The sequence below is a fragment of the Clarias gariepinus genome, chromosome 24, assembly GCF_024256425.1.
Source record: "Clarias gariepinus isolate MV-2021 ecotype Netherlands chromosome 24, CGAR_prim_01v2, whole genome shotgun sequence".
In the NCBI taxonomy this organism is placed as follows: Eukaryota; Metazoa; Chordata; class Actinopteri; order Siluriformes; family Clariidae; genus Clarias; species Clarias gariepinus.
In genome coordinates, this window is record NC_071123.1 from 3,940,799 (window position 1) to 3,958,736 (window position 17,938).

Here is a 17,938-nt window from a genome sequence, read left to right on the forward strand (position 1 = left end):
AGATTGGCTCAAACCGGAAAAAGTTTTATGTCTGTTCCAGCGGTTATATATGAGGCTCAGAATTTGACACGGTTCCCCTAGAGCAAGGTGGGTACAAGTTTATGACCTTAAAGGTCATGTTTTTCCAAAAAAAAAAAAAAAACTGAGAGTTGTGCTGGTTGTCTGTTTTGGCTCCAGGAAATAAATGTCTTTGTGTTTAAGCGATGACTTTCATCATGATGACGAGTCTATAAGTTGACGCCGTCACCGCTGACTCAGTATATAGGACACTTTTGCACTAGAGGCAGTCCTCGGGTTAGAAACGAGATCTGCTTCTTTGTGGAGTGCTATCTTTAGGTTGAATTTGTAGGTAAGTCAGAAGAGGTGCATGTGGTTCACACTTAGAGTCAGTCAGACAAATATTTGTCCCAGGATATGATATATATTTTATCTACAGTATAATTTCTAATGAACGCTCCAGGAAACATTCACCTCTTCCCAACTGCTTTATTATTTATCATTTTTCCCCAATCGTGCTCATGTTCCTTTTCTTTGCTTTCACTCTTTATTAAAGATTTCCAACCAGAGACTTTCTAACAGCAGTCTGTTATTAAAGATCCCATATTTTACTATGGCTTTAAGTTCACGCAGGTCTCAGGACTCCCTCAAAAATCAGTGTGTTTCAGCGTATACGTGAATGAGCTACTGCCCCTCTGAGCGAACAGCAGAGCTTGGAAACAACCTGGGAGAGGGGCTTCCCTTATATGAGGTCACTAAAGAGGTGGAATCTAATTAGCTTTTTTAGGCAAGGATTTTTTCCCCCATGTTTTGGGACCCAACTGAATTTCTTAAAATGACAATAAAAAAAAGTATAATAGGTGACCTTTAAGTACAACTTGTCAGTAAGTCGGATGTTCTTAACACAGGGATCGCCAGTGTAGTTTGAATCATTGAAAAATCCAAACTGTTGGTTTTGAATTCATAAACAAGCCAAAAACAACATCGCCTGAAGGGCTTGTACAGTAGGTCTGGAAGTGACCAGCTGTTTTGGTCCACATCCAAGTCTTTCTGCTGTGTTCTCACCTCAAAAACCACTCTGAGACTGAAACCTGACTAAACACTGCAAATGTGAAGAAGTCCTCCGCCTTTGTATTCTGTCTGTTGAGGGATTTCTCAAAGCTGTACTGAATCATGCTGCTTTATTAGTGTAATCACAGAAAAACTGTATGGGTGTTAAAGTCTAGGCATCCGACCTTGGCATCATACACAGACATCATACACACAAGCTTCCTCAGTACAAGGCTTCTCCGTGGGAATAATGAATTACTGTCCTCGTCTGCACTAAGTGTGAGTTACCTGCCACAGACTGCAGCCTACAGAAAAAAACCAGACTTGAAATAAAATCATGATATAAAATGTACTGATTAGTAGCTAGACAGCAAATTTTTGTAGTGGTTCGATTCCTGTGTTGGGTTCGTGAGCATGGAGTTTGCATGTTCTGCCCGTGGTTGGTGGGTTTCCTTTGGGTACTCCAGTTTTCTCTCACAGTCCAAAAACATGATAATTAGGTTCATCGTCGATGAGTGTGTGCCTGCTATGTATTGGCACCCCCCGATGAACTCCATCTAGTGCCCCTGGGTAGAGTCCCTTAGGAAAGGCTCCACGCCTCCTGTAACCCTGTACAGGATGAACGGTATAGAGAATAAGTGAGAGGGATTGGTGGCTTTGTTTAAAAATTTTGTTTAATGAATAATAAAAAAAAAAAAAAAGAAGGAATGAATAAAAAGATTTGACTTATAATACAGCGGAAGCAATGCGTCTACCTTCAGAGGTTTCATTTGGCATAAGAAAGACCCGAAAGCCTTAAGGTATAAGCTGTGAACGAACCATAAATTCAAAACAGGCTACAAGTCTTGACATTAGGAATGCCTGCAGGTCTCTTTTGAAGGTTACTGTGCTCCAGCTGTAAAATTTGCCCATTATACTCGCTACTTTCCCTCTCTTTCTTTCGCTACAGACTGATTGCTGGGGCTCACGGTGAAAATACACCTGCGGATGAAAGTGAGGCTTTCTAGCTAAAGCGTCAGCTCAGTGCCTCCCCTTTGGCCAAATAATGAGGCTTTGTAGCCGAGGCATAGGACGGGTGTCCCTCTAGTCTCACTTGAGATCATTTTTATCTCTACCGCATCCCTGTGAAGTTGGGTTCAAACCAGGAGCTCTTGGATCTAATTGATGCAGACTGGCTTGAAAGGATAAGCAGTCAGACGGGCTTGCTGACAATCGGAATCGATGCCACACACACACACACACACACACACTTGCCATAAATGCCTGGGAAAATGCTGTCACATTGACATGTCTTTAGTTTTTCTGAAAGTACAACTATACAAAGGTGCAACTGTTGTCTTCAGTCATCAAAGGTTTCGAAGCTAGTAAGAAAATGGAATTGAAATGAACATACTGTCAAACATGTCTGGTTTAATCCTTTGAACATCTCCTGGCTTCTTTGTCATTTACCTTGTATGCTAAAATGAATCTTTCTATCCCTGATCCTCTGTAGTCCAACAAGGGACCATGGAGGCCAATGGTGACCATCGTATTTATTAACATTTTTACAACCTCCTTTAGCTTCTTCAGTCAACATTTACATGCGCATTTACACACTACAGGCAGTTTGGGAACGCCAATTAGCCTATTTTGCATTTCTTTGGACTGTCGTAGGAAACCATATTACCAGGATAAAACCCACCAAGCTTGAGGAGAACACGCAAACTCCATGTATACAGACACAAAGTTGGGAATCAATCCCAGGTGTAAGGAGAAAGTGCTGACCACTAAGCCACCGTGCCGCCCAAAATGTATCTTCCCTGTATGGTAATATATACCTCTACTTTGCTGTCTCTCTTTATTTTGCCGTAGACAGATTACTGTACCAAAAGTCGCCATCTGGTACCTGAAGCTCTGGAAATGCACCACTGCACAAAATCAAGTCCTTTTATTCGAAGCCAGAGATTAACATTTCTGGCGCCAAATCCTCAATCTGCTCATCCACTTCTCCACTGCGCTGCATTTGGCTTGTTTTTAAAGACACCGGTGAATATTATTTCTCATTAACGCCCCCTGACTACCAAGTCAGCCCCCATACCAAAATGTCAACCTATTATGTTGTAACTTCTCCACACCTCCTTCCAAGACAAACAGATTAAAAGTGTCTCCCTGACTCACTCCTACCAGATGGACCCGTAACGGTTTTTGATGCACAATCCCACGTCAGTCCTAGACATCTGGACCGAAACCTATTCGATTTCACACCCAAGTCTATAGCGCTTCCTAGAGCCAAGACGGCATCTGCAGACTGAGCGGAGACCTCTTTTGTTTTATTCCGCTTCGCAGCGAGAAGAACAGACCCTGCTGTGAAGGAGTTTGGAGTCCAGATCTAGCTTTCTCTCCAGAGAGACAGAAGGTCTGCTCCATCTCTGGACTCAGCATGGGGAGGTGAAGAGATCACAACCTTCCCAGCATGTGATTAACACGGGACGCTGTTGGATGGTCGAAGCGGCTCACTGTGTTATTAATCTCAAGCCGAGAGATTAATAATGCGCGATGATGGAAAGGCTTCCAGGGGTATCAGCTCAAAACATGGACGCGATTCTCAATTATTACAGGCTTGCATGTCAATCGCTTTGTCTGGGCAGAAAACCCTACAAAACGCTATTTTTTGTAATAACCCTTTTAATAATAACCAGTATACAATTTTAAAATGCATAGTTCTTATAAACAATCTGCACAACATAACAGGTTTGCTTTTAGTAAGGTTCTAGCGGCTCTTAAAGTGATGAAGCGTAATGTAGAGTGCAGGAAAATATGAAAATGTGCAGTGCGTAGGATCCTGGGGTCTGCAAGTGAGAACACCGTATGAAGAAGAAATAAAACAATGCCTAAAAAGAGAGACAGTGTAAAATAAAGTGTTTAATTTAGCCTTGCCTAGCCTGCCAAGCTGAACTCTATTACGCTAGTTAGCCTTGTTCTGGGAATAATAAAGAGAAGTATAAGTGCAATACTTTGCTGGTGCGGTGCTCATCATTAAATGGTTAAACAAACCACTTTTTCTAGTCTTTCAACATCTTGAACAGTACTTTTATGTTGTGTGTGAGCTCATATTTTTTTCAGTGCCCCTGTGTGTTTTTAAACCAGGGATTCCTGTAGTGTGAAGTCGTTACATTAACACACACAAGCCTGAACAGAAACCGAATGTTCTACAGTTCTCTGCAGCTAAGAATTTTTTAATATATATAGCTTGTATTTATAGAGAAAATGTTAGTTAATAAATTTTTAGGAGATGACACAGCACAGGGCAGTGGGTGGTGTAGTGGGTGGGACTGTGGCCTTGCATCTGCAGGATCGAGGGTTCGATTCCCACCTCGTGTGTGGAGTGTACATGTTCTCTCTGTGATTAGTACGTTTTTCTTCCAGTCCGAAAATGTGCATATTAGGTTAAGTGTGTGCATGTGCCCTGTGAGGAACGGGCACCTCGGGTATAAGCTCCAGTCTTCCTTTGAACCTCAATACACCCAAGCAGTTTAACCCAGTTCATTTTACTCACCAGCAACAGTAACCCTGGCCGTACGGCTGATGATGGCCCCGACGCCCTCCAGAGTGGCTAAACACTGATAGGCTCCTTCATCCGGTCGGTGATGACGAGAGTGCACAACATTCTGCACCAGAAGTGATCCGTTGGCCAGCTGCTGCCTCCGCTCGTCCACCACCGAGCTCAGCAGCACGCCGTCCTTCTTCCATGAGATGGAGGGTAGACCACGGTCAGATCGTGCCTGGCAGTCCAGCTGTAGTATACCACCTCGTATTGTTACCACATCCTGGGGCTCCAACACAAAACGCAGCTCGACAAAACTACGGGGAGTCTGAGAGCCTGTAGAGAAAAGACACCAGGAGTTAGTCTGAATGTTTTGGATTGAAATTTAAATTATGTTTTTTTTTTTTAGCATTAATTAAGATTCAGCACTACAATGCTACCTTTGTTGGATTCTTGGGCTAGAATTCCAACCCTTTTCTGCACCAGGGGTAAATGACTTTACAGTATGTTGTAACCTCAGGCTCACAACATATGCGAGATATGTCATATCTTGCATATAACACACCCATAAGCAGTCATGGGTTAAAGACCTTACAAAAGAACCCAGCAGAAGCACTTGGACAGTCCTGGGAATTTCACCGACGAAACTTCGATTGAAACGACTCGTATCATGAATTCATGAACAGCAATTACTTGCCATTATCATTATCATTTATATCCCGACCAAGCCTTGATGCACGATCAGACATTCCCCCATGATTTGTATTCGGTCCTCGAATGTGATTTGCAACTGACATTGAAAAATGCATTAGCTTAGTTCTATCAGATAATTTAATACTAAAAAAAAGTGTAGCTCAGGGCAAAGATAGCGATCAAATGCTGCTTAGCGAGTACACGACTCTGATCAAATTCACCTGTCTATTGCATTTTATTCTCCACATCAGAGTTACAAGACCATCATGTAGGACTGAAGGGTAATGTGGTAATTTAGCATTTATATACAGTGTATGCATTATGAAACAGCAGAACATTGCGCTCCAGAACAATTACAACAACTAAAAGGAACGACTCTCAGGTTAGGACATTTCCAAAGCTCTCATTATATAAGGCAATAACTGCTTTGGGTTTCTCACCCCGATTTAACTAAGTAGCTTCTTATGTAACCCTAGAGAGCACGAGTGTTTGTTTTTATATTCCTTTCCCGGTTTTATATTTTATTTATTCTTTTCCAAGGTCACCCAAATAACAGCCAGGACATGCGCTAGCTTGATTCACAAAGCAGCACTTGGTGTGAACAAATGGGTTTATCTAATGTGCCATGACAGGCATGGATGCAGGGCTGGACTGGCCTGTACGAGCTAGCCTGGAGTTCAGTCCCATCTAACATGACTGATTTATCCAATCAGAAGTCATGTGACCTGCGGAGAATTTCAAAACTGCCCTTAATACTGCTCGGGGTTTGACCATTACGCTTCAATTAATATGGAATATTCATTATGTAATGGCCAAGAGACTAACAAACATGGAGGTTGCTTTTCATTCACATTTTGCTGCTTCTAATGAGTAAGTTAAGAGACTCATACTGTATAAGAGAATGTTTATTTGTTGCTAGCATTTAACCAATTAGCAATATTTCATGAGCTAATTAATATCTGGCCAACTGGCAAAAATAATCTTTCAATTAACAAATCGGTAACATTCCGTTTTCTGTTTCAGCAAAATTCCGTAGTTTTTCTATTTAACCAATGGCGACTTTCCACAATCTAGCCATTAACCAATCCGCAACATTCCATAATCATCTGTCTGAGCAAATTAGCAACTTCCACACTCAAGCATTAATTTTCTAATGTTTCAATACTGACATTCACAGTCTTGCGATTGGCCTATCCACAACATTCCATAATTTTTTATTTGACCAACCGACAACATGCTACAATCTTGCATTCGAGCAATCTGCAACATGCTTTCCATTTGACCAGTGTTGGGTGTAACACGTTACAAAGTACTTGGATTACTTTTCTGATGTAACGAGTAATCTAACGCGTTAGGTCCGCCATTAATTCCGCCACAAGTGACCGCTCGACATCCCGCGAAGTTCCGCGAGGGCTGACGTGTGGAAAGACGGAAACCTAATCAGAGCGCCAAAACTCGCGGTGAATCATGATGAACCGTACTTACGGCCACCGCGCGAAACCACGTAGGTGAGATAGGGGTATTAGTAGTTAACAGATTATGGGCCAAACTTTTTTGAGTGATGATGGTAAAATAATTATAAAGGTCTTGACATGCATGCGGAATCACAAAGGATTTTTCATTTTCTGCAATTAAAAACTACTCAAACTAGTTACTTTTATCAGAAGGTAACGCTTTAATGTAACTGATTACTTTTTAATGACAGTGATGTAATTAGTTCCTTAAAAAAAAAAACGTTCCCCAACACTGCATTTGACTAAATAGCAACATTCCACTGTGAAATTTCGAGTGCACATCTACAGTAAGCTTTCTATTAAAGGTTCTCTGAAAGCACGCTGCAAGTTCTTCCATTCCATCATTTATCCTCAGTAACCAATTCAACCTGGAACCTATAGGGTTTTGAAAAAGCTTTTTAGGTTCCATGAAACATTCATGCAGTAAACATATGGAGCTCTGCGAAAGCATCTAGATAGAAGAGAAAGGGATCACAAAGAACAACAGGAAATGCAGTGAAAGAGTGGACAGTCATTACCATAACCAGGAATTGAACTAATACAGTGAAAGAAAACTGTAAATGCGACTAATAATGCATCATTTCTTTTACATATTTGTCTTTCTTGGATTCATGGAAGATCAACAGAGTAAAGCGCAGCCAGGTAATTTCACCCGTCCTTTTGTCTTAAACCAACCGTCTGACAAATTTCATCACTTACCGCTTACATTCTCAACACTTTACTCACATTACAGAAACACACCGGCACACACAAAGGCAAAGGAGTTTCAGAAATTTCAACCACTTGAAAGAAAATAAAAAACAAAAAAAAAGAAAATCTGTCTCTTTTTTTTTTTCCGAGCCATCCAACAACACCTTTCGTCGACGGTCTTTATGTCCCTTCCCGAGCGTTCACCCATGGGATACAGCTCTCTTCTTTGGCATGGCATTTGAAAAACAGAGCTTAGATACAAAGACAAGGCCAGAGAGTTGTGAAGAAAAAGGAAACCGTGGAAGGTCAGAGGAAAGAAAGACGCAAAAAATAAAAGAAGTGTAAAAGAGTAAACAACGAGTAAAAAAAAAAAAACCTTCAGTCTTAAAAAAAAAATAAACACGAATAAAAACCCAGCCAAAGACGCGCTCTCCAGACAGGGGCAAATCTGATAGGACAGCGTTGTCCATGGGAAGAGCATGACCTCAGGGATACAGTCCTGAATAGATGCTGAGAGATTAAAGGCAAGAAAGTATCCTCCTTTGTGTGCATGTGTGTAAGAGCTAGGATGTATCCCGGCTCACTTCACTCTTTACTTTGATGTAGATGTCTCACTACTCCGTCTGGTTCAAAGTTCACACTGAGGTCAGTCGCAATGCCTATGGATCTAAAACATTTTGGAAAGGGAAGTCCGAAACACAGCGCACCTTTAGGACCTGAGAGACTGCAGATACTGTACGTCAGACTGAAGAGCTTTTTCATCACGTGCCAGGGGAGCAGAACGAGCCAGGAAAACCAAAGTGCATCATCTTACAAAGAGTTACTTACACTCCAAAGCGACAGATCGCGTATTTTTCGGATTATTGGATTGTTTCTTGATGGTGTTCACCAATACCGCGTTCTCTCTTGATTTGATTGGTTTATCATTATTTCTCTTTAAGTCTGAGTCTTCGTATATTCACACTACTGATCTCGCTCCAAGCACCATTTCCACATGTTACGCCCATTATAGGAGTTCCTGGGAGGCCGGCGTTTCAGACATAATTAATCATGACCTTGATTGTGTTCAAGCATTCAAGCACTAGTGAAACTCTGCCATAAGTGCATTAGTGTACCAGGGGATTTATATAGAGAAATAAAGATCGTTTTACTCTCATTCTGCCCAATCAAAAGTCCCAGTTTGACTCGAACGCCCCTTGTATCTTCTCATGGCACTTACTAAATCCCAGGCGTACTAAGCTTTAAAAAAAATCCATCCATGTGTGTGTGTGTATGTGTGTGTGAGTCATCAAGCTCTTCCCTCTATCTGCCCTTTGATATCATCACATCTCTTTTATCTCTTCATTACGGGGCTGTGTCACCATGGTTACCGCTCCGCTCCACTCTCTTATCGATTCTTCTGCTCAGCACAAACACACACACCGGTGCACACACGACACACACGGCGACACTCCGCGACTTCCACTTTAGCCACCAGCTTATCTCAACAACTTCATCACTGTGGACCCTGCCGTCCTATTAACCTGCACACACACACACACACACACACACACACACACACTCAGACAGGTGATTTACACATTCTCTTTCAAGCGTCCTCTGGGTGTGCAGACAGCCAATCACACACTCTGATGTTATCGGTGTGTGTGGAATCCTGCTGTCTCTGTGCATTTTACTACACGTTCATGTTCGCGCATCTTGTTCCTGCTTTTCTCGAGTATATCCAGTCATGGTTAATGTAAGCTGTCCCCTGATGTCCTCTCACAGCCGACTGCTCCCTGATCAGAGACGGCGGTCCAACGGATCCTGCATTTAAGCAGTGTTTGTTACAGCACGGTCCTGTATGCTTGCTGTTTTTGGCCCGGTTCGTCACTCACACGTTCATCGTTAAGCCACTTCATCCTTCCAGCAGTTCGAAATCCAGTCTCGAGTCCCTAGTTTTAATCTGAGGCTGGATTCTGTAAATGCTTGTTAACTGCCCCGATGGAGAAACCATTGATCCGTCACGCATGACCCAACAGTATCAGCCTCTCAGGACTCACAACCTTTGCTACGTTTCAATGAATGTCCAGGCTGTTTTGGAGAAATGCCCAGACGCCGGATTCCTGGTTTTCTTGAAAATGGTGAAACACACCAAGCAACGAGATCACGGGGTTCGGATGTCAAGACACTCACATCAAGTTTGTTTAGCATCTCGGGTTAATGATTTCTCGCGGTAATAAACTCACAACATGTTTAAATAGTTTTTTAACGGTGGACGACTGAAGGATGGAAATCATGAACTTTTTTTTAAGACCTAATAAACTTTAAACACTGTTGCATGTGAGGTTCCCTAAAGAGCAACACTTTCTGAAATGAAAGGTCATGCTGTTAGACTTATTAAACCCAAGGATCACCGATATGATCATTTGCAAGAATAAAAAGATGGATGGATTTGGTGTTCAAATAAAGTCCACTGATGAGCTCATTATATAGAGTTTAACTTGTTTGTATCAATGTTGATTGTTTGATGAAATTAGTGCCTAATTTTCTGTTTAATTTTTCCCTTTTGGGTGCATTTTAAACTGTTTAATGGTTTATTACAGTAAGTCGTGTTTTGGGTGTCATTTGTGTGCGTGATATTAGTTCCTTTTTACATTTGGATATTTAATTTTTTTTTCTTTACCATCAGACCTGTAATGCTCCTTGTTAGTACCGGAGCGTGCAGATGATTGCTGCAACGTGTACACACTAGGGCCAACGATCTGATTTAAAAATCTTTGCAATCGTACCACGATTTTGATTTAAACTGCGACATGTTACTGTTAGATGTATGATTTTTGTATTCAAAATATTTATCTAGGCTAACACCAAATAATTAGACAATTCATCTGGTTTAAAGGATTTTTGCCAATATTTATTTATAAACTGAAAATTATATAAAAAACAAACATATGCGCATATCTTAAAACTCAGAGCGCTTTAGCCATCTGTTTTTTTTGTTTGTTTTGTTTTGGTTAATAAACACATACAGTATATGGCTCAGGATTGTACAGTATAGAGTGGCATGTCGCGTTTTTCAGCACAACCTAGGCAATATGATAAACTGAGTTTTATTTCATTTTAACCAATTGTACAAACATGACTGATCAAAATTATGATAAAAAGCGTCACATGGGCAAAAAAATAGCACATACACATGATCACATGTTTTCCTGGTTGTTTTTTGAGTGTTTTTATTACCAATTAATAATAATAATATTTAGTGGTATATAGGGTTATTACATCATTGACAAACTCTACATGCAGTACGTTTCAGACTGTGTACCTGTAAAAAATTGCATGCATGCGCACAAAAACTCGTAAGCGCTTTTCATTACCATTACAATCTGTTCCAACACGAGACACTGAGATTGTTTTGCTGCCTCCTTATTCTTATTAGTTGATGCTAGCTAGCAACGCAGCTATATTCTCTGTACTGCCTAAAAACTACAGGCAGCTTTTAAGATAGAACGATGTCTTGCGTGTTATTCGTGATGTCGTGAATCAGTCAATAGTTTTTTTTTCTTGCATGACTAATGATTGGGGCTTCAAACGCCTACAAAAATGTTTCTGAAATTCAACCGGATTACGCGGATTTTCTTTCTCTTGGATTCGGTGAGGTGTAGCAGGACCATGCTTGCTTATGAATAATATATATTTCAGAGCCTACATGTGTTCAATAACAGCCAGATGTTTTATAGTCAAAGCACAATAGCGGCTCACATGCATGGTTCATAAAGTAGTTTGGCACAAGTCTGAAAGATGCGCTACAGTATGTAGGTAAGAAATGTATTTTTTATTTAGATATGTTTGTTTTTGAGGTGTAATATTGTAGCAATTCCTATAGTGGCGTCACTATTTGAAAGTATTCACACTGTTATTTCACACAGCATCCTTTGCAGTGGCAGCAAATTATTTTAAAAGTTTGTCTAGAATCTGAAACATACTGTACGTATATCAAAGCGAGATATTTATAAAATTGCAATACAAATTTAATCAGCATCTAAGTATTGTGATGATGTCATATCAGGTGATCCCTGGTGATTGCCATTGCTATTGAGGTAGAATTAAAATCAGCCAGATCAGTGACATTCAAAAAGAATTGTGTTTGATGGAACTTCTGGAAGGTGGCAAAGTACAGTTGTGGCCATTCGAGCATCAGATAAGTGTAGAAGTTGCGAAGCGTTTAAAAAGGTTCCAGAATAAAAAGTTAAAAAAAAAAAAAAAAAAAAAATTCTGTCTACAAATATTTTGGTCACGCACCTCCAGCTTTTTGGTGACAAAACAAAAACGTGGCATGTTAAAGCTAAGACAGTTACTTATTAATACCCTGCCAAAGTATTACACCCTGGAGGCTACTGATCTCTGTCCAGCAGAGTTTTTCATTAGTCTTCCTTACACAATTAGCCATTCTGATACCCGGCCTGTGAAGCGACTGGGAAAGACCCAAGCCTCAACTGGGCGATTGGGTTTGGGCGGTTTCCAGCTTGGACCTCTGAGCGGTGGCATCGGTGAAGATTTTAATCAACAGCCTGTGGCAAGGATTAGCTCTTCTCCTGCAGTGATGCAGAGACAGAACAGAAGGTTGGTGTCTCTGTAGGGACCATGAAAGGGCTCTGACTGGCAAACACGCCGTCTGGCCGCGCTATTGTCCAACATTGTATGGCTCACCAATTTAAACTGATTGAGTTTGCGGTCAGTCGTTTAAGGTCTGGTGATGCTTTAAATACGGAAAAAAACCCTGAACCCCCCCCCCCCCACAACACTCCCCCATGCTGAACTTTGGAATGGAGACTGAAAAGAGAGACAGATTCTTCTGGTCTTCAAATTCGTCTCACCCGATGGTAACAGGTTTCTTTTAAACGAGGCCAAAGCCATTACCATATGTCTTGTTAGTTCCTCAACGGCTTTTTTCCTCCTTTCTTCGTCTTGAATAGTACTTGGATTGGATTGATCTCCAGTGGATTCTATATCAGGATATTAATACTACAGTAGCTATTAATTATTCATAGAGATGGTGAGAAAAATTGAATTCAGTTACGTATCGCAATCCTTTCATATGCCAACTCATATATCGCCAGACTGACTCCAAAATAGATTTTTACATTTGAGGTGGTCAAATATTAACAATTCCTAACAATTGTTGCAATCCCTATATGATCCTATAGGTGGGGCACTTTAAACTAATCACATACTATAGCACAGATTCTTGGGGAAATTATTGGCTAAGGTTGTTCACCCATTCGCAGGAGGAGGAAACCGGAGTTCCCAGAAGAAACCCACCAAGCACGGGGGAGAACATGCAAACTCCATGCACACAGAACCCGAAGTGGGAATCGAACAAGGACCCTGGAGATGCATTGCCACAGTGCTGACCGTTTAGCCAGGTTAAATGAAAATAAATCATAAAATCGTGATATTTACAAAATCGCAATACAAATCGGATCGGCGGGTAGGTATCGCGATAACATCATATTGTGGAGTCCCTGGTGATTCCTCTCCTTAATAATTAGATGTTTAAAGAAGTTTAAAGAGTATACAGTACATGCTATAAGTAATAGGTTGAACATTTTTAAGTATCCTTCAACTTCTACATTGATTTATTTAGATCTTCTTGTATGTCTGCATCGAAGCCGGGCACTGAAAACAGGACTTGTGGGTAAAACCTGGCACAGGTTTGGTCGTGTCACTTCATTTTGTTCATCCTTTTCAGCGTATGAAACCTAGTCCAAAGCTCGAACATTACCTTGGCAGTCAGCCACATGTTCCCTGGCACTAGCAGCAGCATTTAAAACGTTACCACAGATACAGTGTGGCATGGGCCTGATTACGCCTGACAGGCTTACCCATTTAGACCAGGCCTTAAGCGCGCACGCTGGGCCGTATCAACACCGCTGAGCAACACCGGTAACAGCTGCCCAGGCACGACTCACTTACAATGCAGGTAGCAGACTGCCAAGAATGAATCTTCAGAAATGTATTCAGCAGCACATCCTGAGTCAGAGCTGAGAATTGAATTCCAGCAACAACGGACGCACTTTTTTTCCCTTTCCTTTTCTTTTTTTTTTCCTTCTGGGAAATCTAATATATATTTTTTAGAGTGTTTGTGTGGAGGTCTGGGAAAACCCATCACCCTTTAGCATCGCCAAAGGCATGTTTTCTGGGAGGTGGGATGAAACCCAGAGAAACACAGAAAAGCAGGAACCGTGATCTATTTAACCCTTGAACAGGAGTGCTGAACGCGACGCACTAGATACTTTAAAAAATAACATCTACTAAAAAGTAACCAAAAATTCATATCTAAAGGTCAGGATACAGACAGAAGTGTCAGGCAGTCCATGATTTAAGACTGCACGAGGGTTTAATTTCAGACTTTTGCCCCCGCATGATGAGCCTGATGAGTGCGATCAGATCACTGCAGGCTCCCAAGGGACAGATGGAGCTCAGGTCAGGGCCGGTCCCATCTGGCCTGGAGACACCAGCTGGGTCCGGAATAAACCTACACCTCACATGGGGTTTTGGACTGAAAGCCATATTGCGTATGCACGAAAACCAACCATCATCCGAAGGAAAAAAATAAACCTCGTCAGCTCAGCCCGGTCGTTTGTAACGCTATAGCTAACAGTACTGCTGACGCGGTGCGTTTGCATCGTGTTCATCCATCCTATAGCAATAAACCCACAAGTACGAGGGGAAAAAAACAAGATGAGAAGAGAATGAGCGTAAGAAGAAAATCAAACTCGGTTGCTGCCATGCGTTGATGAACTTGGGCTATAAAGACGTATTTATATAATAAGACTTTATGGCACTTAGTGAACGCGTGGCTCTTTTGATAAACCCGCTGTGCCGCGCACCATGATTGCGCTTTGAAAGCTCATTCATACTACAAGCGGCAGCACATTATACACCATGCAGGTCGATAAAGCCTTGGACAAAGCGCGCTTGACTTAACTGAAACGATTTAGAATAACCGAACGCATTAGGAAAAGCAGGTTTTAAATCAGTCGTAACGTGGTAGTTATACTGATGTCTCCATGACAACAAGGGAAACGCCTAGACACCCAGTTTAGCCCTGTGCAATCTAGCCCATCGCATCTCATCATACAAGTCAGTGTTGCGTGTTTTGCAAAATGATTTAGTCTGGTTCGCTATCGGTCTTAAATAAAATTTTGTATATAACATAAATCAGAAACAAAACAAGAACAAGAACAATAAAACCGAAGGGAATCATCAGGGACCACTCGATATGATATTATCATGATACTCATGTGTCGATTCGATTTGTATTGCAAATCAGATTTTGTGAAAATTCTAAAAATTTAAAATAAATAAAAGAATAATCCTACTACAGTGGATGCAGTGCTGCCACCTGTAGGATTATAGAAAAACTGCACAATTGTACCACCTCAAATGCAAACATATATAAACTATAAAAAAAAAAAAACAATTCTGGAGTCAGTGTGGCGATACATCACAATGAACTGAGATACGTAAGTAAATAGTTTTTCTGTCCCGTCTCTAATAGGCTGTGTGTATTTCTTTGCTTCGAGAAGTCTTTTTATTTATGTTACGGCGGTACGCATGACGAGCCGGCAGACAGAAAAGCCAGTTTTATCTATTTATTTGTATTATTTTACGCCTCACTATTCAGGGCCAGAGTAGCATATTTGTGCCAGCACCAAACGACCAAAATAAGGAGAAAATGCCTTGGGTGTGTTACATAATAAATCTGCATTAACTAAAGACGGAGCATCGAGGAAGAAGGAAGCGCTGTGTCAAGGTACGATTACAGCGAGGCATCATTAGCTTGCTGCTCAGAGGTGTCTCTGCTGAAAGGGACTCATTCACAACGCAGATGAATGCTCCTCCAATAGAGATATTTTTTTTCCTCCATAATACCGAGCGAAAGAAGCCACCTGAGGAAAGAGAGACGCCGGTGACGATATCAGTAAATTGCAAGGCCACGTGAAACGTCTGAGGCATCCTAAATCCCGCGCTGCGAAACGATAAGCGCTAATGAAACGTCGCTACGCTGTCAGTGCCGGAGCTGAAGCATGCGCAGCACCAATAATCTATCTCAATCCTCTCCCAGCGCACGAAATTAGCGTGCGTCCTTATCAAAGAGATGGACTCGACAGGCGGTTTCTCAAAGTACGTCCCCCATCCCCCTTCGCATCGTCCCTCCGTCCTCCTTCCCTCCCCGAGACATGATTTATATCTGTCCTCTGAAAACAGACCGCACCAAATTACACCGTCAGCTAATGCATATTAATTACCAACAACAGAGAGAGAGAGAGAGACAGAGAGAAAGAGAGAGAGATAGTAAGTCAGACAGACAGACAGAGAGCAGCAGACAGAGACTGAGTGAGAAACACAGCCAGACAGACAGATAAATACGCAGATACAGAGAAAGGATGACGAACAGATACAGAGAAAGTGATAAAGACAGAGGCTGACAAAGATATAAAGTGAGAACGAAAGAGTGAAGTCGAGAGGTAGAGACAGACAAACAAAAGAAAAGACAGAGAAAGAGGGAGGGAGGAAGAGAGCAAATGAGGTAGTAGGACATACAGAGAGACAGATGGGAAAAATATATACAATTGGAGAAAGAGAGAGAGAGAGACAGACATACAGACAGACAGAGTCATATAAGATGGGAAATTAAGCACCATAATACAGAAGGTGTCCACAGTGTTTCTGTTTAGAGTCAACACAGGTACACAGTTCCAACTCATTCTTACTGCTCCTCATCATCATCACTGCTCTTCCTCATCATCACTACTTCACCTCATCATCATCACTGCTCCTCCTCATCACTACTCCTCCTCATCATCACTACTTCACCTCATCATCATCACTGCTCTTCCTCATCATCACTACTCCTCCTCCTCATCACTACTCCTCCTCCTCATCACTGCTCTTTCTCATCATCACTATTTCTCCTCATCATCACTGCTCTTCCTCATCATCACTACTCCACCTCCTCATCATCACTACTCCACCTCCTCATCACTGCTCTTCCTCATCATCACTACTCCACCTCATCATCACTACTCCTCCTCATCATCACTACTCCACCTCATCATCACTACTCCTCCTCATCATCACTACTCCACCTCATCATCACTACTCCTCCTCATCATCACTACTCCTCCCCATCATCACTACTCCTCCTCATCATCACTACTTCACCTCCTCATCACTGCTCTTCCTCATCATCACTACTCCACCTCATCATCACTACTCCTCCTCATCATCACTACTCCTCCTCATCATCACTGCTCCTCCTCATCATCACTGCTCTTCCTCATCATCATCACTACTCCACCTCATCATCACTACTCCTCCTCATCATCACTACTCCTCCTCATCATCACTACTCCTCCTCATCATCACTGTTCCTCCTCATCATCATCACTGTTCCTTCTCATCATCACTACTCCTCCTCATCATCACTGTTCCTCCTCATCATCATCACTGTTCCTCCCCATCATCACTACTCCACCTCATCATCACTACTCCTCCTCATCATCACTACTCCTCCTCATCATCACTGTTCCTCCTCATCATCATCACTGTTCCTCCTCATCATCACTACTCCTCCCCATCATCACTGCTCCTCCTCATCATCACTGTCCTTCCTTATCATCACTGTCCTTCCTCATCATCACTGTCCTTCCTCATCATCACTGCTCCTCCTCATCATCACTACTCCTCCTCATCATCACTGTTCCTCCTCATCATCATCCCTTCTCCTCCTCATCATCACTACTCCTCCTCATCATCACTACTCCACCTCCTTATCATCACTGCTCCTCCTCCAAATCACTGTCCTTCCTCATCATCACTACTCCACCTCATCATCACTGTTCTTTCTCATCATCACTACTCTTCCTCAGCATCACAGCTCCGTCTCTCCAGCAGCGAATCGGGTCTTCACACATATTTTAACCCCTATAAGCTGGGGTGTGCTCCTGATTAACGCAGCCCTTTCCATCCGACACACTGAATGACAGCGGGCCCTCGGGAGAGCCGTAATGAACCCTTTCTAGAGCGGCTCCTGATCAAAGTCAAACCGACCTCACGCCCTAATGAGAGAGAGCGTCAGGAACGGAGGGAATAATGACCTGCTGCGTTACGAACCCGATCCGTCCAGACGCAACACTGTGAAAGTGGGGTTTTAAAGGTGTAGAGCGATTTCAGCTGAGCAGTAAGAAAGAAAAGAAGAGAAAAGAAAAGACAGAGGTCTCAATCCTGGCTGCTCTTTAGTCATCAACTCGTAATGTGTTTGCACAGATTAAAATCAATAACGCTTTCATCACTTCACACCTCTCCCTCTCCCTCTCACACACACAATCTCTCTCTGAAGACTTTCTTTATTTTTCAATGCACACAGACAGTGTGTGAGTGTTGAGAGCTCATCAGAGTGTCAAGTCATCATAATTGCTCT

At 42.0% G+C, this 17,938-nt stretch overlaps 1 protein-coding gene across 2 annotated transcripts in view; it reads right to left on the reverse strand.

Annotated features, from left to right (window-relative positions):
- Nucleotides 1–17,938, reverse strand: part of dcc (DCC netrin 1 receptor) — a 258,324-nt gene that overhangs the window by 170,320 nt on the left and 70,066 nt on the right. For both annotated transcript variants that reach the window (XM_053484759.1, XM_053484758.1), the window contains exon 2: nucleotides 4,583–4,906. In XM_053484759.1, the coding sequence (XP_053340734.1) occupies nucleotides 4,583–4,906 (324 nt within the window). The remainder of the gene's footprint in view (nucleotides 1–4,582; nucleotides 4,907–17,938) is intronic.